This window comes from Oculina patagonica, chromosome 1 (genome assembly GCF_052425735.1).
Source record: "Oculina patagonica isolate OP01 chromosome 1, crgOcupat, whole genome shotgun sequence".
In the NCBI taxonomy this organism is placed as follows: domain Eukaryota; kingdom Metazoa; phylum Cnidaria; class Anthozoa; order Scleractinia; family Oculinidae; genus Oculina; species Oculina patagonica.
In genome coordinates this window covers 30,551,891-30,574,329 of record NC_135758.1, presented here as the reverse complement: position 1 = coordinate 30,574,329, position 22,439 = coordinate 30,551,891, and the positions used below count along the sequence as shown (strand labels likewise).

The 22,439-nt window shown below is 38.7% G+C and overlaps 2 protein-coding genes across 4 annotated transcripts in view; one reads left to right on the top strand and one right to left on the bottom strand.

The window, feature by feature from the left end:
• Nucleotides 1–3,153: 3,153 nt before the first annotated feature.
• Nucleotides 3,154–12,896, top strand: LOC144663477 (protein SET-like). Its single transcript, XM_078524454.1, has 7 exons — nucleotides 3,154–3,491; nucleotides 5,630–5,752; nucleotides 6,923–7,036; nucleotides 7,747–7,911; nucleotides 8,766–8,843; nucleotides 10,171–10,389; nucleotides 11,354–12,896. The coding sequence occupies exons 1-7, from the start codon at nucleotides 3,240–3,242 to the stop codon at nucleotides 11,504–11,506; spliced, it is 1,104 nt and encodes a 367-aa protein (XP_078380580.1). The 5' UTR covers nucleotides 3,154–3,239; the 3' UTR covers nucleotides 11,507–12,896.
• A 1,476-nt stretch (nucleotides 12,897–14,372) lies between these two features.
• LOC144663540 (kinesin-like protein unc-104) overlaps nucleotides 14,373–22,439 on the bottom strand; it is a 44,192-nt gene continuing 36,125 nt past the window's right edge. For all 3 annotated transcript variants that reach the window (XM_078524525.1, XM_078524534.1, XM_078524542.1), the window contains 7 exons: nucleotides 19,320–19,435; nucleotides 18,327–18,399; nucleotides 18,197–18,244; nucleotides 18,044–18,103; nucleotides 17,363–17,487; nucleotides 14,462–16,857; nucleotides 14,373–14,405 (listed from right to left, as the gene is read on the bottom strand). In XM_078524525.1, coding sequence (XP_078380651.1) covers nucleotides 16,821–16,857; nucleotides 17,363–17,487; nucleotides 18,044–18,103; nucleotides 18,197–18,244; nucleotides 18,327–18,399; nucleotides 19,320–19,435 — 459 coding nt within the window. In that variant the 3' untranslated portion in view covers nucleotides 14,373–14,405; nucleotides 14,462–16,820. The remainder of the gene's footprint in view (nucleotides 14,406–14,461; nucleotides 16,858–17,362; nucleotides 17,488–18,043; nucleotides 18,104–18,196; nucleotides 18,245–18,326; nucleotides 18,400–19,319; nucleotides 19,436–22,439) is intronic.

Here is a 22,439-nt window from a genome sequence, read left to right as displayed (position 1 = left end):
TGTAGTACTAGGAAGCGTGCGGTCCAGGTGCGGTCGTCACTTCAGTTTTCCAACTATATAATAGTATGTCCAGAAAACGTCTCATGGTACACTTTGAATTCATGTTTCGCAACACATCTATCGACTTAGCCTGTTCCAGGCTCTCGGTAGTTGAAGGGGAAAGCGAAAAACGCGGGCAAGCTCTCCCATAACTACCGAGAGCCTGGAACAGGCTACTATCGACTATGCATCTTGTCAAAATGGCAATACTTCTCTCACTGAACAAGTGATCGGTGAAATCTTTGTAAGGACTCTGAAATACCACCACTTACTTGTAAAATGCACGCCAAAGTTTTCGGTTAAATTATCCCTCCTTTTTAATTATCAGAATTCTAGCATAATTTTGGAAATGATTATGATGACGACGACGTTGAACGGAAGGGTGGTGAGTAGAAGATGGTGGCGTTGGTAAAATTTTATGGCGTGCTTCTTTCAATAAAATGTTGGGCTAAGTATTTCATTTTGCCTTCCCGTCATTTTTTCTCTCTCATCCCACATCTTGAATGACCTGGAAAAGATTTAGTAGCGTAGCAGCTCTCGTAAGCTTGTAGTTCTACTGGTCCTCTAGTGTAGCAGTTGCTATTGTTTTGGAAGGCTGGGTGCATTGTTCCTGTTGTTTGTTTTATTGTTCACTCGATAGGGACCCGGGGGGGTACTCCCATAAATTTCGGATAGGGGTGTGCCGCCAAGGTTCTTAAACCCTGACCCTATTGAAGGATAAAGAGCGAATTACCCTTTTAAGGCCCAAAACCGAAAAATGACACCCTATTCAAGTAGCCTGCGTTGCAGACGAACAAAACCCCGGTATAGTGCGTCTGCGAATTACTCACAAAAGCTGTTCCGGCCCCCCGCGTGTTACCAGGGATTTCTATAATAACCTCTGATTGGCTTTTGAATAGAGCCGTTCTTTCGGGCGTCGTAATTGGTCGAGTGCATCATGAGAAACCATAGTTACGCGTTCGATGATACAGATACCAGATACAGTAAAACGTTCTTGTCATTAATTTGTAAATTTGCCTTCTGTATCGATTGGAATCGGTCATCCAATCTATTTCGCTTTTCACTTTTTGGGGCCGTGCTTCAGTTTTTGGGGCGTATTGTGGAACTGCTCCTTTAGCCGGAACATCTTTTTATTTTCTTTTTGCGGTTAGTCTTGGAACATTCATATTTCAAGATATTTTTGCTTGTTCTTCTAAATGTTGTTTTTTTTCCGGGTCCGGCTGTATTTTGCGGGTGTTGCTTCTCATCAGATGACGGATGTCGTGTGACATTCTTTCACCACAAGACAAATGTAGATTATTCAACATTTATACCATGACCTTTTTGCTTGTCAGTTGTGTTTGCTTCTTGTCGTTATCGTTGTTTTCTTTTTTTTTTATCAGATAGTTCGAACCGGCTGCTTTTTTACCGCTTCAAACGCTAATTCTCACCGATCTGGTCCGATCTGCCGTCAGTCGCCGCCAAGTTTGTTTTGTATCTGGTCTTCGTCGAAAGCGTAACTATGGTTTCTCATGATGACTCGACCAATTACGACGACAAAAACGGCCCTATTCAAAAGCCAATCAGAGGTTATTATAGAAATCCCTGGTAACACGCGGGGGGCCGGAACAAGCTTTTGTGCTCTAATTCGCGACGCACTATACCGGGGTTTTGTTCGTCTGCAACGCAGGCTATATTCAAGGAGAGGAGAAGCGTTCCGTGACGACCAAAATTAACGGCTAACCGCGCACGGCAAGACACAAATCTTTATAAAATCGCTTTACTAAACCTGAAGAGAAAATTCTTTTTAGATACCTTTTTTTTCGTTATAAAGCTGGGCGTTTATCTTAGCTAATAATTTAGGTACCCTATCTAAGGATCACACCGAACAATCAAAAGGAGAAAAATAACCCTATTTAAGACCGAGAACCTCAAAAACCATACCCTATCGGCGGCACTACCTATATAGGCCATTGGGAGTACCCCCCCCCCCCCCCCTAGGCCTATCCCGATTGTGCTCGGCAACTTTTGAGCAACTTTTGGCGTTTGGAGCAACTTTTTGCGGTTTTAGCAACCTCGAGCAAGTTTGCTTTAGAGAATTTTTGAGCAAAATATTGGTTTAGGCATATAAGCACGAAAAAGTCAACGATTTCTGGAAAACCTCAATTTGCGAATTTCTTGAAGGCTATCATGTTATCAACCTTTTGAACACATAACCTGTCACTTCTCACTTGACATTTCGCAGGCCTAACTGGCCTATTGTTTCTTTACTTTTCATGAACGGAAATGGATGGCGAGAGCCGCCTTTATTGTTTACTTTCTCATGACATTGACACCTGGTTTGTGTTGTCCAGGTATAGTGTGTTACAACTAGAATCCGAATAATATGTTAATCAACTGGGTTTTATCTACCAATCTATCACTTAAGGTTTAATTGGACGACAAAAAACTCCTCACTTAAGATAATATCCTTAAGAGTATCCTTAAATTTCCCCATATTTGCGAGCAACTGTTAAAAGCTAAATTTCAACTATTTTCTTACCGTGTTAGCAATTATTTGAAAAACGAAAAAGAAAGCTTTCAGTTAACGTTTATATAAAAATTGAAGAATTTAGGCAGCAACTTTTGAATTTTGGTAGCAACTTTTTGGATTTTTGGCAATTTTTTAGCAACTTTTTGGCATTCCAGTGAGCAACTTTCCAGCATTTTACGAGCACAATCGGGACAGGCCTACCCCCCCCCCCCCCCCCCCTCCGCCATTCATGTGAGACCTTGCGAGAGCTGCTACTCGACAAAAGATTGATATCACAAAATTAATTTATAGGCCCTTCTTTAGCCTGCGTTGTATGTCTTTCAAAATCTCGGGAAAATTTGCTGATGAAATGATTGCATGAAAAGTGGCTAAAGTTACAGGATTTTTCGGCACGCAACACGAGGTCGGCAAATTTGAGCAGAAAAATCTTCCTTCACATTGGTTTGATTTTTTAAACTTTAAACCATATTTCCGAAAACAACCGTAGCGATATACAATGACATGACAACAGCCTTTGTTTACAATTTGACATGGAAGAGAGAACAAAGGAAAAGGGCGCCAAAACAGTTTTTACAGTTCTATGTGTCAGCGGACACCCCCAGTCGAAAAAGAAGAACGCGGGCATCTCCGAACTCAAGAAAGTTCGAAAACTTGGAGAAGGCTTGGAGAAATAGTCGTGTATTCTATCATGTCTAATCCAAGTGTAACTCCGAATAAGATCAGAAAGGTCGACGCTGTTGACGGAGCACAAAATTCGCACTCCGATCAGCAGGAAATTATCGAGGAAATCAATGCTGTGCAGAATCAGATAGACGCGCTAAATGAGCAAGCGTCCGAGGAGATTTTAAAGGTTGAACAGAAGTACAACCGACTTCGAAAACCACACTTTGAGCAGAGAACAGACCTCACGAGGAGGATACCAAACTTCTGGATGACAGTCGTATCCTTTTGTTATTTACACATGCAAGCAAAATTACTAACAAGGGTTATTATCCGCAGCTGAAGACGTGTGACCTGTTGCCTGGAACTTTTTAGCATTCTAATAGCGGTGAGTGGGGATCTTTATTTATTATTGAATTGAATTGTCTCGTAATCTCCTTTCACTTAGCAGAATTTAGCCTCATAATTTTATTTTTCTTATGTTATAGATGTTTTTCACCGGAAGATCGTTTGTAAAATTAGTCTACTAAGTGAACAATATTATTAATGCGCGGGGTAGTTTATATTTGTACTTCTCGAGTAACGCAATGAGATCATGTGCCGTAAGATTATCCAGATTTCGATCACTCACTTAAACTTTATTTACGACATCTGATAAAGTTTATTTCTTCTTTAAGGAATTGATAATGCGATCCTGCCAAGCTTCTAAGCAATTATTTTTACTCAAAATGTTAAATTTTGGCTTTTTCCTCGGAGGCGAATCTAACTTTACCCCATTAGCGAACTAATTAAATTTTAGGAGAAACACTCATGTAGACTTTTCGTTTATAAAATTGGTTTTGAACTTTCTTAGACAGGCTAACCTTGCCAAATTTTAAACCTTTGACATGTCAGTAGCGATAAAACTTGAAATTTTTGGTGATCTTTGCCATAGTCGAGATCGACCAACAAAACAAAATGGAGGCGAAACAGAACAATGATTTCTAGTTCCCAGTCCCCATTAACACATCCTCGTTCAGTGGGTCAAATGCAGCTTTTGCAAGGTTGAAAACTGTGAAATTTCAATTGCATTTTCAAGGAAATCAAATCATCTTTAATTTCTAATATACTTGCAAATCTAAAATTTAGTAATGTAAAAATCAAATATGAACTTTATATATTTACACCAAAAACATTTTGCTCCAAAATGTATTTAATACTTTGTTTCCCATCAGTATCTTATTTCCTCTGATGAGTTAATTAGATTAAATCAAACATGAAGGTCACATAAATTGAGAAGATAGGGAAAGTAGGGAAATGATCGCCAACTAGAAAACGGTTGTCTTAATATGTTGATAAATTTTACCTTTACTATTAATTTTTACAGAAAAATCCATTACCAGAAAAAATGATATCTTAAATTCCACTTCATGAAAAATTGCTGTTGAATTGCAAAGCAATTGATAAGGTACTTGAACCGGGTCACTAGGAAGAAAAATTCATTTGATATGTTTATGTTAATGATGACTTTTCATATACAGACCAATGACTTAAAATAAAAACTGTATAAAATCTTTGTACAAGAATAAAAATCGGCGACACTTTCCTCTGTGAGACTACTCAGGGCCGTCCTGACATAAACGCGCAAATATTTTGTGAGTACGGTCGCCAACAATTTCTAAAACGTATATTTCCTATTTATTTTCTACTTATATTACCGTTTGTTATTAACAAACAAGTCGAATTTCTGATATTATTTTTGTTCCACTTTATAGGTTTTGCTAACGTTAGCGACTCAAAACAGACGTGTATTCGTTGTGCATAGCGGTTTAGCTTTATCGTCTCAAATTTTCTGGTGTCACGTTACCTCGACTCTCTATAAGGCGGACACCTCTCTAAGACGGACAGTTGGGGCCGGTCCTGACGGTGTCCGTCTTAGAGAGAGTTGACTGTACCATGCTTAAAACCTCCCTCAAATGATTCCAATGTGTAGACTCAGAAATTAATCTTTACCCATCCCATGGAAGGTCAATGGAAATTTCAAGGGGAAAGGGGAACCTTTAGAGCAAATTATTATTATTTTTTTTTAAAATGTATAAAGCTAAAATAAAATTTATGATGGGGTAGGAGGCTCAAACCAAAAACATTCCATGGCGGGGCTATGGCTATTTTCTAGAACAGCATGTGCAAATTGAAAATCCTGTGTTTTTATTCAACATCAAACTCCCTATTTTTTTTATAGATTTTTGTACAATCTTGCTTGGTAAAATTACTTTTAGTCAAGACCCTTTTCCCCAGTTGATTACACTGTAGATCCTTTATTCTGGCTTGCCACTCAAATGTTTCATGAAAAGGCAAAGAGGATTGCTGCCCCTTGATACCGTATGAAGTTCACAAAAAAAAACTTGAAGAATAATTTCCTTGACTTGTGGTGCACAGTTTATAAATCACCCTCAGCTGCAGATGCTGATCGATGAAGAAGATGAGGAGGCTCTTCAGTACATGACATTTCTTGAAGTTGAAGAGTTTGAAGATATCAAGTCTGGATACAGAATAAAATTTGTAAGTGTTCTACAGAACTCTTAATCATAACTGAATACAAAAAAACAAGTTGTTTTTTTGGAGAAAAGGGGAAATTTTAACCAAAAAAAAAAAAAAAAAAAAAAAAAACCAACAAGTGAAAACCCTCTAACTAGTAGACTTTGTGTGGCTAAAATGTAATTCAGGCAAGGTTAAAGGCGAGGGGGAGAATGTCCGGCCCTTTGCCCACTTAGGGCTTATGGCCATAAGTCAAAGTCAAACTGGAAACAATGCTGGCCAGGGGTCTCTGTCGCAAATTTGTGGCAGTCTTAGGGCTTTTATTGGTTGGGGTCAAGGCATTTTGCTTGGGTTACCCCAACATTAAATTTGCAGGTACTTACCAGTATTTATCACCTAGCCTGAGAGAGGCACTGTGAGTGTAAAGTGTCTTGCCCATGAACACAACACAATGACCACTCATTCCCCCAATTTTAAAAAAATTCACCCCACAAAAAAAAAAAAAAAAAAAAACAAAATAAAAAAAAATTTTATTTTGAACCCTGCTCATTCTGGAGTCCAGCACACTGACCAATAGGGACGTAGCTAAGAGGAGGCTGCTGGCTAATTTTACTGGCTGAGAGACAGCTTATGACCAGCTGAAATTTCACTAGAAAACAAAAGACTAAGGATAGTTTTGAGGATATAAAGACCAGAGAAGCCAACTGGGCTTTTTAACTAGCCAGCTCAGTTTTTTCTTAGCTACATCTCTGAAACATTAATTGTGCCTTCCTTAGTAAGAAAAGGGCCTTGAGCTTATTTGCTGTGTGCTTTATTTTATAAATTTGGGTTACCCCTTTTTTTTAGTGGTCAGTGAGTCTGGGTAGCCACTCCCCCCTATTGTTTTGGCATTATTTAGTGTAGTAATTGTAATCTTTATTCTCTCTGAACTAGCCCATGTGGTGCTAGGTAGATTTTTTAAGTTAGACTCTTTTTAGTACTCTAACTTAACATCAGTCAACAATGTCCAGATGTTTTTAAGGAGGCAAGTTGGGTTGTGTCCTCTTTATAACACCATCTTTTCATTGTTTATTTTTATAATTATTAATAAATTACCTAGCATCGCATTGCACTGCATACATGTATGTATGGTCATAAAATGTAAAATTCTCAGTGACATAAAGTGTAACTAATATTCTTTAATCTCCTCTAAAGGGTTTTACAGAAAATCCATATTTTACAAATGAAGTGCTATATAAAGAGTTCATTCTCAATGAGCATGGTGACCAGTCCTCCAGAGCTACTCCTATCAAGTGGAAAGCAGGCATGGTAAGATGTCTTTGTGATTGTGTTTGTTTGACTGCAAGAACCTTATTAACAACATTCTACGTGTAGAAGCTAATCTGAGCTCTGAATTTTCTAAAGTAATGAAACCCTGAAGTCTGGTTGGTGGGATAGGTATATTTTCTGGGAAATGTTGTAGATCTGTACATATCAATAACATTCTAATCATTGTTAGTAGAAACTCAGCTGTGTTCTATTGGAAATCCGCTAATCTGATTGGTTCTCCCACTGTTTTCTATTCGCCGATAGAAAACAGTCGTGCACGCGTAGCTCTTTAAGCGGTAAATTTTCTTGATTTTTGTCTTCAAAGTGCACAATATTGTATGTTTTGGACTGCAATCCTTTAGAGTTTCTACTAAAACAATTAGACTACTTCGCCTTTACGTTTTCTATGAGGTCGATAGTCAACTCGGCTGCGCCCTCGTTGACTATTTGCTCATAGAAAACTCGGGCTCGTAGGATAGGTATATTTTCTGGGAAATGTTGTAGATCTGTACATATCAATAACATTCTAATTGTTAAATAGTCAGAAATGGCACAAGTAAGTATACCAGCTCATCGTTATCAGCATACAACATGTACTTCTTCTCATTTATCAACATCCAAAAGATAAAAGGGGAAGAAAGTGCCTTAGAGGGTGTTCAATAAGGCCACTTACATTGTAATTAAGGCCTTTTATCACTTTTTTCATTCAGGACCTGACACAGCGTCGCAAACCACGGACCAAACAAAATGTAATGAAAAGAGAGCGCGAGGAGCCAGAAAGCTTCTTCAGCTGGTTCACAGCACAGGAGTCTGGAGATGATTTAGGAGAAATAATTAAAGATGACATATGGCCAAATCCTCTGCAGTATTTCTTGGTATGTTGTGTTGTGTGGTCAAGTTACATGTGTGAAATACACCACTTTTTCAAGTGATACCAGTGCTTGAAATTAATTTTTTGGTCTGGTCTTCCACAGGACCAGTAGGCTTAGAATTTACTGGTCCCCGAGGAGCAAAGCTACTGGTCATTCTTAAAGTGTATATGACACGAAATCTTTTATTGGCTTTTTTCTTTCGTTGTGGCTTTAGGCCGCGCGCGCGACGGTGTCACGTCACCTTTGTGCGTCTACTGTTTGTGAATTTTCAGTGGCTGGGTGCGTCGGGGCAAAAGGACGGAAAAGTTGTTTTTGGACAAATTTTAACTATGAATCCTTTATCTAAGCATATCAACGAAAGAAAAAGCCAATAAAAATTTCACGTCATATACACTTTAACATTTTCGGAAAATCTTCGTTTGTTTTGATTTTTTAGCCCTTTTTAGTAGATACAAAAGCAATAACTTATCGGAGAACTGTAACTTTACTTGTCCAAAGCACTAGTGGCTAAAACAAATGCTTGTTTTTGACAAGTGGACGACCGTTAAGTTTAAGCACTGGATACCAGTGCATCAGACACTGAATTCAGGAAACTTTGTTGTACATAAACATGACTATGATAAATCTTAAATGATACAGTGGAACCCCGATATAACGATATGCCAAGGGGGCAGTAAAATTAACGTTGTGGGATCGTTAACTGGGTTCCGTCCCATACATTTTACTTTGCCGGGACATAATATATTCATCGTTATATCGGGAGTATCGTTATATCAAAGATCGTTATATCGGGGTTCCACTGTATGTAACTTTGATGTTTTTAGTGTTATGATGTAGAATTGTTGACAATATTCTAGGGAACTTCAAACAGTGGACTTCTTGAAGAGAATGAGGAAGATGAAGAAGATATTGACGAGGATGAGTCAGATGATCAGGTAATGTGCACTCTATATGCTGTTGAGAATACAATGTACCTAGAATGCATTTAGGGTTTTTGAAAAAAAAAAAAAAAATAATTATAAAAAAAAAAAAAAAAAAAAAAAAAAAAAAAAAAAGGCAGGGGGAAAAAAGGGGGGGGGTTTTTTTTTTTTTTTTTATTGGTGAAAAAAAAGCGGGTTTAAAAAAAAAAAAAAAAAAAAAAAAAAAAACAATTTACTTTCGACACTCAAGTGAAAACCGCTCTAACACTTAAACACAATTCAGCGTCCATATTCTTTTATCCACTTCAGCTTATTCTAGCACATTCTGAGGGCAAGCTGTCATTAACTAACACCTGTGTCCTGCTGGGCAATGCCAGATGCTGGCAACATGCAAATTCTTCTTGCTTGTGTCTCCATTTTTTTATAGCCCTACGTCAACTCTCGTTATAGTGGACACGCTCGGGGCGTTGTTTAGTGTCCGTTTGCGGGTCCGTAATGCGGGGTCAGGTCAAATCTCTTTCGCCGGGGTCTGGATTTTGTCCGTATGCGAGTGTCCGTAATGCGGGGTGTCCGCGGCGGGTGACTGTAGTTGGGAAAATTTAAATATTATTTTTGTCATCATCATTATCATTATTTAAACAAATTTTCTGCTGTGTAGTAATCAGTTGGTTCATTCTCACCACCTGCAGCTACATGTACAATGTGGTTGCCTTGCTATTGTCTCAAAACATTGGTCACCATCAATAGTCTTTTCAATGAATCCGTAACTTGAGATTCCCACAAGTGTTCTGTGCACTTTTTTTAAGTGTTATACATCTCGTTTAAGGTTTCCTTTGCACATTCCTCCCAAAACAAGCACAAGGACTCTGGCTGTAATGCAGGTTATTGAACGTTTTTAAACTTTATTTGGATTCTGCCCAACTGAGTTGTTTGACATGGATGTATATGCAGTTACATGTTTTTACTTGTTCTCACTTTGAAACTAAAATTGATTGATTTGATTGGCTGATTGTTTATTTGATTGATTGATTGATTAGTTGATTGATTGATTGATTGATTGATTGATTGATTGATTGATTGATTGATTGAATAATAAATTATAAACTGACTGACTGACTAATTAAATGATTGATTGATTGGCTGACTGACTGACTAATTGATTGATTGACTGACTGACTAATTGATTGATTGATTAATTGATTGATGGGTGCCTAAAGTTTTTTTGCAATTTTCCAATAGCATGTATATTTTGACATGGTCCGCCTTGTCCTTAGTAAAGAGGTAAACAAATTGGACTCTGCAAGGCTTCTGTTAAAAAAATTTAGTCCTCCTCTGTCAACAGGATGACGTAGTTGTAGTGGATGAAGACGATGAAGGAGACGAGGAGGAAGGAGACGATGATGAGGATGAGGACGATGATGAAGAAGAAGAGGAAGAAGAGGAGGTGGTTGTTGAGGAGGGAGAAGAAGAAGATCTGGCTGAAGGAGAGGAAGGTGAAACACCAGTAGTGTACGAGCTTGAAGACGAGGAAGATGATGTTGATGACGACGCCGAGCAAGGGGTAAGGGAAAGAACTACATGTTCTAAACAATTTAGGGGTAAGCTCTAGGAGAAAGGAAGGAAATGTAGGTGATGGAAGGTTGTGGGGGACGGACTATGGATGCGTTCAAATTAAGGTTGCAAATTATCCAAGAATTCACTGTGAGCAAGTTTCAACGAAATCGTCTTGCGCGGGCATCTACCCATCCGACTCTCTGCTGGCGATTTCAAAAGCTGGGTAGAAATTGCTGCACAAAAAATTATAATAAAAAAAAGAAAAAGAATCGTGACGCTGGTTTGGATGCGTCGTCTTAGTAAGCATAGATATTTACGATTTTATTTCTTGTTGACTCCTTAGTTTATTCTGGCTTAAAAGATATTCAAGCACGAGAGAGAGGTGTTTCATCACATTTCCAAACTGAACACCTCAAAAGTTCGTCAAAAAATACTCTGCTGCGCGTTGTATATTCACTTCTCTTCTCCATTTTTGTGATGAAATGAATGAATGAATGATAATGGTTCTTGTATAGCGCATTTACAAAGTTCGATGCCCTTTACAATTAGAGTTAAGCTGAACGAACTTAGACATCAGCATATCAGGCGCCTTTGGCAGCCGGTATCCGTCCATGTATGTGATCTCGTATCACCCACCCCCCCCCCCCCCTCCCACAACCCATGGACACACATGTGAATAGGCCAGACCACAACACCGGTAACTCTGTGGCCTACTCTTTGCGATAAGTGTGTGGGTTCTTGAACGTCCCCTGCTGACCATATAACACTGAACTACAGGAGACGGGACCTACGGTTTATCGTCGTTATTCGAGAAGACTAGAACATCTACCTATGAAACACTCTTTCTCGTGTTTAATATATGACATAAAACACTTCCATTCCGAAATCCCCATTATCAAACCGTCGCGGATTCTGTATAATGCATTATCAAAGAAAAGATTTGATTGTTTTTAATTTTTCTGCTTTGTAAGGACGATCAGGTTCTTCTCGAGGGCGAGGAAGATGACGATGAAGAGGACGAAGGAGTTGATGATGATGATGACGAGGACGGAGATGATGGCGAAGATGATGACGGTGAGGAAGAAGAAGACGATGAAGCAGAAGAAAAGACAACAACGGAATAACGAACTACTATTTTTACACTAGTGTATTTAATATATCATGAACTGAGATGAACGCAGCGGATGCTTAAGCTTGACGCTCTTACCAACATCTTTCTTTATTTGCTTACTATGGTACTTACGTTCGAAGTTCGTTTTCAAGGTAACAAACCACATCTCACTGTTTTATACAATTCCTATTTTTATATGTACTTTATAACCTTTGTTGTCACCAGCGCTGAAGTTTGCGTGACTACTTTTGCGTGATGCACATGAAGTGTCAAGTCCATTGTCACAAGTTACGCAGCCTTCTGCCTGGTCGCGGAGGTTCGCTCCTCTTTCATTGCACAAATTGGTTGATTACTGGACGAGAACTGAAGTGTAAATTCTGTTCATCGCTTATTTCTGTTTGGCGAACATTTTAACGTTCATCTCAGAGTAAATAGCCCATGTAGATAAGAGGTGATTATCCCAAAGATTTACATGAAATCCTTGGGATGAATATTATCCCGGGGATGTGTATTTTATCCCAGGATTATGCAATGTAACCCCATACATCTGTATGTTATCCCAGGGATATGCATGTTATACCATTTAGCCCTGAGCTTTTGAGAATCTGCGTTGACAAAACCTGACAAATTCAGGAATTTCCTTCGGGTAAAGGCGTTTTTAAACACTTAAATTCGTGTTATCGTGTCAATATTTACACAGGCAGCAATAGCCACTAGATAGAATGGCGTTCTTATGACCCTTGTAAAATTATTCACTTATCAGTCAGAAACTACGCCAGCAAATAAAGCAGTAAACCAATTACAACTTGTGGGAGCAAATGTTACCTGGAAAACCGTGAGTCATGATAATTAACGGCAGAAAGCGCGGGAAGTCGTGTTACCGGCGTCAAGCGTGGGGAAATGTGTAAAAGGCGGAAAGCGCGGGAAACGTCGTTCAAGTTGATTCGCGGTTGATTTTACTTCTGCACCTGATTGGCCAGAAAATCATCTTCGCTGTGATTGGTTAGAGTAGTTTGCGCAAGTTTCTTCAGCCAATTAAAGAGCTCAGCAAGTGGCAAACCAAGCAAACACATTTTTAATCTTTTCCAAAACCACTCTGACTAGGCTTTCTATTATAGACGTTCCTGGCAGAGTTTTCCTTCCCCTCAGATAAGAACAAATTTTAGCTCTTCGAGAGCTGAATTCTCTTGGGATTTTTAATCGAAAATTTCTTGCTGTTTGGAGGTCTCGGTTCTCGTTCTTGCCGAGTCTCCCTCTAGTATGTTACAAAGCATGGCTTTTTCATAACGCAAATGTGAATACCTTCCTATCAGACTTGTGCACTGGCATCACGTGATTGCCATAACTTATTGTATACTTATCTACTATTTGATTTGAAATAAAAAGCTTTTAATACAACTGTATTGGAAGTGTTGTTGCTCAGTCAATTTGACAAAACCTGTCCGGTTGGTATAACTTGGTTGTTACAGTGGAAACCTCCTAAAACCAAGTGTCAAGGCTGGAAAATGTATACTCTATAAAGAGGACTCGATATACCGGGATTCTCTTCCATACACTTTTTCCACAACTACCTTTCACCGACTGAAAAACAACGTTCAATATAAAGGGTTTCATTGTATCGGGGTTAGAAGCAATGTGCGGAAAATGTAATCATAGCAATCAAGTACAAGTTGTTTACGAATTGCGCAATCAAATGAGAGATTTAACTTTATTATGTGAACTTTTCCCCAAAAATTTAAGTGGAAACCTTGTGTTCGGAGCCTCTATCTTTTCTACTCCTCCACCGTTTCATTTGGCTTATTTCCCTCTCCCCTCATGGCCGGGTTAATGGATTCGCCCGCCTATTTTTTGTTTTTTTAAAACCCTTTTTTTTTTTATTTTTTTTCAACCCTTTTCATTCCAAAAAAAACCCGAAAATAAGTAACAATAAGTATACAGCAAACGGAACCAATACTTCTCCATAGGGACCTCGGTCTAGTTCAATAACATTTTAATGATCTTTTAACCATTGCAAACTTCGTGAATTCAGTGGATTTAATTTTTTTTTTACTTTGCAAAATCCCCTTATTATCACACAGGTAGTCTTTTTATTAAATAATTACCCCATTTTATAGCTAGCTATCTTACCAAAGTCATCAATCCATCTGCCTCGTCACCAAGTGCCAATTCGGTTCCACCAAGTCAGTCACTGGACGCCCGTGGTAGGGGTGGGGCAATTTTCATTTAAGGTGGCTGGTAACGGTTTCCAGCAAATTCCAGCTCTTATACTTTGACGGGTCAGTACTACAGATCTTTATCAGTTGATGCTACAATAATAGTATGAAACTAATGCCCAATGATTGGTGAATATGTTGTGATTATTTTCATGACGTCACTGGTTACTATAGCAACAGTATAACTTGTTAAAAACACCCTTTATTTTGTCTTTAAGTGCTTATAACTCAAAAACGAGCTCGGTGACCCCCATTTTTTATTATTGAACATTGATCAGCATGTTAAGTTGCAACTTTTTACAAAGTTAAAAAAAAATTCTACGAAGCGGTTTCAGAGCCACCTTAAAAATATGAAAATTTAAGGTGGCTCTGAAACCGCTTCGTAGAATTTTTTTAAACTTTGTAAAAAGTTGCAACTTAACATGCTGATCAATGTTCAATAATAAAAAATGGGGGTCACCGAGCTCGTTTTTGAGTTATAAGCACTTAAAGACAAATTAAAGGGTGTTTTTAACAGGTTATACTGTTGCTATAGTAACCAGTGACGTCATCAAAATAATCACAACATATTCACCAATCATTGGACATTAATTTCATACCATTATTGTGGCATCAACGGATAAAGATTTATAGTACTGACCCATCAAAGTATAAGAGCTGGAAAGTCGAAAATGAAATTGTCCGAAAGGCGCAAAGCACCTAGCCTGCGCCGCAGACGTAACTTAACTTCGTCGGCGGCGCAGGCTACAAAGCACCGTGTTTGTCACGAAAAGGTCGTTGCGCAAATTCTCCCGCAACCAACCAGATTCGTATTTCCGATGGCTCTCGGGTAGAAGGCAGTTTTGTGAGGCAAATAAATGAGTTACAAGAGTAACTAAATGAGTTATCTACCGATAGATAAAATTTTAATAGCAAGCGCAAACAAAAAGTTAACAGAAAAAGGGTGAAAAGCACAAAAAGACAATTATTTTTTTACACTTACATATGAAAAAAAAAGCACTTTAAAATGAATAACGAAAGTAAATAAGATATTTTTACATGTTAAAAAAACACTCGAAGCATTTAAATACGATTGAGCCACTGGAGCCGGCTTCGGGCCGTCACGCAACGCTTCTGTCCACAAGCAGTGGGAGAAGCGTTGCGTGACGAGACCCAAATAACGACGGCGAAGTCGACTACCTTTACAATTACAAAACTTAAAAATATTACAAAACTCTGACATTTTGACGATTTCAAAGAAATCCTTGTGAACTTTTCAGTTTTAAGATACAAGTGAAACCTCGATACTTGGACGAGTTATGAGCGACTGTGACTCATCTCACCCTTTCCTGATATGGCAAAACAATTTTGCAAACGACTTTCAGAAAGTTTACGCAAGTTAATTTGCGCCCTACTATTTACAATAATTATTTTGACAATTAATTTAATAACTATTTACACTATTACTCTTTAATTAATTTTACTAATTCCCATAACCTAGAATCTCATAAAATTTCCAAGGTCAACACCCTTTTCGTTGAGAGAATTTACGTTTTACAGCAGCTTGCCTTTTTAAATTTGTTACAAAAGAGTAAAAACAAATTAACTTTTGATGGTGACACACCACACGAACGGATGATAATAAAACTAATGGCTTCCGAAAAACCCAACTTTATAAATATTGCACCTCTGGCTCCTGGGTACCTAAAATATTATATTATATTTTTGTATTTCTATCGATTCTATGTGACCCTTTGCCAATTGGTACGTTCACACCGCGCTTTATGGACAGACACTTGCATAACACTGACAACACAATATTGGAAACAATGTTGTTGGTCTCTACATACTAAAGCGTTTTCTGAAACCCATCGATCAACCCGCCCATACGGACACCGTTCTGTCACCAGAACTAACGCTTCTGTGGCCCTACAACGTGAAAGATACGCTTCAGACTGCAGCTCGAATTTGCATCAGCCGAGCCGCATTACATGCGCTCAAATACAAGAAGCATATGGCCTGGCAAAACCAGGAAACATGTTTTCATAATTGTCTCCTCGTCTTGTCATGGTTCAATGCCGCGTGGAAACACGGAATGTTTCTGCCGTGTCCCAGAAGCAAATTTCGCTTCTTAGAGACAAAAACTGACGCCGGAAACAATTCTTTCCGTGTGGCAAACATTGGGGAAACATGTTTCCTCGTTTTGCCAGGCCTTTAGAGCCCAAAAGGTAAAGCAGGTGATGTTTTGACAGTCAGCCCTTTGTCAGTGCCTGTGTTGGTTTGTTTCATTCCCTTTTCTAGCCTCTATTACAAACTTTTTCCAACTCAACCGTCAAAATACAAATAAACGACCTCACTACGAACACTAAATTAATTCACCCAAAACATATCTATATGAGAAAATTATCTATTGCAATTTAATAAATAGCCCTTTACTTGAACTAAATCCCACCCAACCCATTCTTGAAAAAATAGTAAATGGCTATTTGTCTCTGACCAATTCTCATTTTAAAATATAAAATATTTGTAAGGGAAAGAGTACATTAAAGATTGTTGTTGTTAAATATAAATACTAATTAGACAAGAAGGTTTATTCCATTCACGGAATATTTTACGGTACATTTAGTGGAACATAAATGAACTGACCACTGTGACATAAAATGCTGTTAAATATAAATCTGAAAACGCACCGGCTCTTTTTAATCAGGGGATTTCACTGCAGTTGTTAGGTTCTTCAATGACAACCAACAACTGCAAATCAGTGTTCTGCTATCGTCACAACAAAGAAAATAACCTGAAATACATTTTGTACGAAAATGTCAAATCATGTCAAATCAGCGGGAAGAGAATTGTCTCCTTACTTGCGGAGCAAACCCTGCAAACCCTAATATCGCATCATCACCATGAAACGTTTGGAATCAATATATTACTAATTCAGTATTATCTGTACCGTCTATTTATTATTACAAATAAATTAAAGGACTACCATTCTCCAGAATATTGTACTTACTATACTATGTTAAATTAACTATACTATATTATGTCATTCTTGTGGTGCAGAGAAGGATCTTTATCAGATTTTCAAACCGCAAACATTTCCAATGGGCTCTAACGCTGTTACCACCTCTACACCCTTCATTTGTGTCCCTGTTTTAAGCTCCCTCTTCTTGACCTGAGGAGAGAACCGAGTAACACTGAACTGTCAACACAATACCACTCTGGAGAGACAGGTAAATCTACCACAAGTTTGATAGAGCAGTTTTCAACTAAGTGTCATAAAAACGAAACCAAAGGACACAATCAATCCGATAAACCAATTCAAACTTGAAACAAATACATGTAGCCGGCACGAAGCACGGTAAACCGTGCCCGAGCGATCACGATTGGATTTGGTGTTACTTCTGATTGGCTAAGAAAGTGGGGCGGGTTATTTAAACCAATCACAAAGCGTAGTAATGCGATACCAAAGCAAATACGATTTTCGACACTCAAGTTAAAATCGCTCTATTAATGTTGATTGGACTATTCAAGGTTTGCAATATGCACAAAACTACTAGTGAGAATGTTGCAAAACTTTTTAGCTGTTAAACCATTCTTACGTCACTTAACAATCAAATTTCAGAAATATCTCACTCCGTATTTCACTGAGTGAAATGAAGGGTAAAAACACATCATACCTTATGCTGCCTACTAACAGAGGGTCGAGCGCATACAGCCAATCATATGTATCCTCCTCTTTCTCTGTTGGTGTTCGTACGAGGAATCTACAGTGTCTTGTGCGGATTGAGAAAACACTAAACGTCTGCAAAAAAAAATTCAAGGACAATCGTTTATTTTTAGCACAATAAAAAAAACTATAAAACCTATGTTGCCACAAAAGGCAACGGAAATTGTTTAATCGTTTTGCAATAGTACTTCTTGGAAACGGACTGGGACACACTTAAGGAAGTGGCAATGGTTAACTGATGGGAGGCGCGGTGGCCTAATGGTTAGCGCGCCGGACTCCGGAGCGAGCGTTCCGGGTTCGAGCCCTGGCCGGGGTCACTGTGTTGTGTTCTTGGGCAAGACACTTTACTCTCATAGTGCCTCTCTCCACCCAGGTGTATAAATGGGTACCGGCGAAATAATGCTGGGGGGTTCCCTGCGATGGACTAGCATCCCATCCAGGGGGGAGTAGAAATACTCCTAGCTGCTTAATGCAAAGGAAACCGGGATAAGCTCCGGCAGTATGCGCCACTTTGGCTCGAAGCTGACCTTTTAATGGTTAACTGACGTAACACTTAGAATTGTAATATATTACAAAATGGAAAAACTTAGAAAGGGTTCGGCCACTATATCGAACTATACTTATTCCTTACCACAAAATACTCTGGACACTCCACTTTGGAATACTTCAGATTGATTAAATATTGTTCAACCTAAAACCAAAAAGAACAAAAGTTTAACAATTCAAGGAATAGTCACTTAACCGACTTTTCAGAAACCTGACGTTTTGTGAAGTGTAAACTCACCGGGTCACCTTCTTGGCGATAAAGAAGGACGTAAGGCTTTCTAACAATCTAAAAGAAAATGAAATTGAGGATTTAAGTTAAACAAACAGAAACGTCTGGTAAGAAAGTGGAGGAAGGGTTTTAAACTCACCACAAAACATCTGCTCCACTTGCAGCTGCAGTCATCCATGATATGAAGGTAGCCTCGTTTGCTTATAACTGGGCTGTCAAACGTGAACAATTATTACGTTAATATCATGTAAAGGTATATTTTAAGTATAGTTCATAGAAATGAATGGTTTGGAAGCTTGACAAAGTTCTTTGTTCTATGTTTTTTGTTTGCTTTTTGGCCTTGACAATGCACAAACCACAACAGCTGTTTACTTCCGTATTTATTAGCAACCAGCCAATAGAGCAGTTTTCAATTGAGTGTCGTAAAACCAAAACCAATGTAATTACTTCGGCCAATCACAAAAGACACGGACAATCCAGTGAACCAATCAAAACTCGAAGCAAATACTTGTAACCGGCACGAAGCGCGGGAAAACGTGCGCGAGCGAGTCACGGTTGGTTTTGGTTTTAGTTCTGATTGCCTGAGAAAGTGGCGCGAGATTTTAAAGCCAATCACTGAGCGTAGTAATTCAAAACCAAAGCAAACGCAGTTTACTGTCGACACTTAAGTGAAAACCGCTCTAGACCGTTTCGGTTATGTAATTCGTACATAGTGTATGAGCGCAAAAAAAGACAGTGCACGTTCGTGGAACTTCCAACACAAATCCTTGCATCTGTTTTCTCCTTTGAAGTTTGAGGGCTTCATAACAATTAACCTCTATTGAAGATTTGAAGTAGTCTACTTAGCGGTGTTTGTTTTAAGTGTTTCTTCCATTCTACTTCTGGATGGCTTATTCTCATTGGTTATTACGCCGTCGACAGCGTAGACATCTTGGTAAGGGCGAACCACCATCTTGATTATCATGGCGAACGAAGTGTTCACCCCTCTGAATGGCTACTTCCTTAAACTGCAGATTATTCAAAACGGCGGCACAAAACGAAAAGTGGTGTGGTCAGTAAATACATTCTCTCAACTATTACTATAAGAAATGTATAGGGAACTGTAAGGAGACTATAATCTCACGAATCTTACTTCTTTCTGACGAGCACCACTTCTGGTACGTAATACTCCACTTTAGATTCTTCTTCTTGTTCGTTCTGCTCGGCTCCCAATGCACTTGCACCTCCCTCTGATGATGAAGCTCGACTCTTAAACGATAACAAAACAATCTTATTACAAACTCAGAGACTCAAAGGACAGTGCAGAATGCGATGGAGTCGACAATTGAAAGTATGATGTTTTATGTTCGTGTTTATTTGCTTTAGTTTACTCTCATATAGCCTCAGAAAAGCCTGTTCGCAGACTACTTGTATTCCTTCCCGGGTATTCCTTACGCTAATCTTTGCAACCGTAACACGACACTTCGTTTGTAACAAGATACTTTTTTTTTCCTTGAAAATGCCGTAACATGATACTTTTGTTTTTGTTTTGTTTTTTGTTTTTTTGTTTTACGGCGGCATCGATGGCATTTGTTTAATTTAATTAAGTTAAGGTTTAAACTGCACGAAAGACGATTCTCAAAAAGTAAAGAACAAAACTAATAGTCAGGTGCCCAGGAGTCCAAAATGTGACACCCACGGGCATTTTTGTCTGATTTTTGGCAACATAGCTATTTTTACTAAATCGAGTACGCTGATTTCGAAAATCAATGTTGCCAAGCTTAATTCTTGCGTTAAGATGATGTTTTGATACATTTAATTATGACGTCATGGTCCAAATAAGGAATTTTCTTTCCTTTAGCTATTTTAAGCATAATACATCCAGAAATTCATTTAAAGCATTGTAAGTGTGCTGTAAAAATGATTTAAAGAATTTTCTGAGAGTTTTTACGCTGTTTCTGTGAAAATCAAGCCCTTCAGTGACAATTGACCACGCCCTCTTAAACAAAATTCACCCTATCGCGGGAACCTTATCACGGGTGTAGTTTTGTTATTTTGTCAAAGAACAAATGCGATTTTCGTATTAACAAATCGCTATAGTTGCAATAAGAAAGAAAAATATTGTCGTCGTGCCACGCTGAAGCTACGAGCTAGCGAGCATCAAGAATGACGCCATTACAATTTTCATGTATCGAGTTTCCCTTGTTTCAGCATTTCGTTATAAGTTTTGTGGTAAAATAAATGGAAATAACATCATAGTTAATGTCGTAATATATCATCGTTGTTATAGTTAGAGATAAAACTTTATTGTTTGTCTTGTATATTGCTGAATCTAACTTATTTCACAATGCACTTTGTCTGTTATAGGCTCATGATAAAGACTTTGGTTGAACGCATGTAAAATTAACGAATTCAAAATGATCATAACATTGCTCCTTGCTTTCAGTTTTAAATATGTCTATAATATTTTTAATCAATATCGGTAAATATTTTTAATATATCTTCTGAACTTTTTTAAAAACACTGAACTAATATTGCTTTTTAAACAAGTTTCTTTAAAGCGCTTTAGCGCAGTTTGATATAGAAATTAGCGTCGGTCTTGGTGCTTCTACACAGCCCAGTGCACATGGCATGCGTTTTTCTAAATTCATAGCGAAGAGGCACATATATAGCCAGTGGTCAGATCGAATTTCTTACATTCAACAAACGTTTTCTGCGGAGGTAGTGGTGTCAGCTTCGAGGGAATCTTCGCCGACCGAGAAGAGAAGAACAAAGTGTTCTGTGAAAACTCTCACAGATGAAAGAGGTGCTGTTACAGCCGGTGATGGTGTGAGATGGTAACAATGAACTTGACGAGTTGTTAGGAAGATTTGCTGAGACATCCTCTAAAATTATTTACGTTGGATTCTCTTAAGTTCCTGCCCATATCCACACTGTTGATGAGAGCTTAGCGCGATCGATGTGCAAGGAGAAGTAACAGCAAGTCTGTGCCTCGAGTGGAAACTATTATGTTGTCGACATGCCCGCTATGACTGACTGCATAACGAACAAACTTCGTATCGGCTTCCTCTTGGTTGGATCTCAAAAAGGCTACATCTAGGCCAGGATCTGAGCAGAATCCACTTCGTATGAAAAACCACCAGATATACTACGATTGCAGAGTCAGTGCCTGCGAGATAAGTTCATGTGAGAAAATCCGTGCAAAGTCCGCTTTGTTGTCTCCTAGTGCCAAAAATGCTCGCCACTTCATCGGCCGGAACTGAACCTCTCTTATGTACTTCAATGACTCTGCTCACAGGCCGCGCCGTGTTCTCGGAGCGTCGACTTCTTGTCGTTGCTTTTATGGAGTGCCTCCCATCGAGTAACACATCAATCCTCTGGTATCCAGGACCTTTCCGTAAAACAGTGTTCACGTAACATTCCGCAAACCCACCGAAAGCATTTGCATTTTTTGGTTAGCCAATAGCTGCCACCATAATTAGCATGCTACCACCAGGGCGAAGCCATCGAAGAACAAACTGACTCTAGGCACTTGACCTTTTCTTCTGAGAAGGTCTTCTAAAATTGACTTGTTTCACACTTGTGGGGCTCATTTCTGCGAGAAACAGTGGCACCGGCATTATACCTCAGATGCTACAATATGGCTTGCATGTTTATCTCGCGCCTGCCTTCATACACCGTCACTAGACAACATAGAATACTCTGGTTTCCATGCAAATTTAAAGTCTTTCTCTTTTTGCGGCTAGTTGCAGCACTTTTAACTTCATAAAGGCTGGCAAATAGAGGTGGGGTATTCTTGCGAACAGGGTCACGAAAGTTTGTCTTCCATCCCTTCTTCCCGTTCGCGTTCTTTCTCTCTGTCTGAAGATAGTAGCCTCCATTCCACGACTCGTTCAAGCTGAGTCTGTCCAATCGAAAGATCTTGTTTTATTTCTACAGTCACGAGATCTTTCTTGGCAATTTTTTGTCTCATTTGTCCGTGACAAGAACAACCCGGATTTTGTTGTGTGGAATGTAGAGAATTCTCAGCTTCATTATCTTGCTTCTGTCTCTCTTTGCCACTCTCTTTGTGGATAAAAGCAGTCGTTATGGTGTATGTCAAACATCGCTGATGTTTGTGGAGCAATTTAATTACAATTTTCTATTAATACAAGAATCACATTCATTTTTAAACGAAATGATAACACTATACCCGTGATAAAGTGAATTTTTATGAGAGGGCGTGGTCAATTCTCACTGGACGGCTTGATATTCATAGAAACGGTATAAAAAC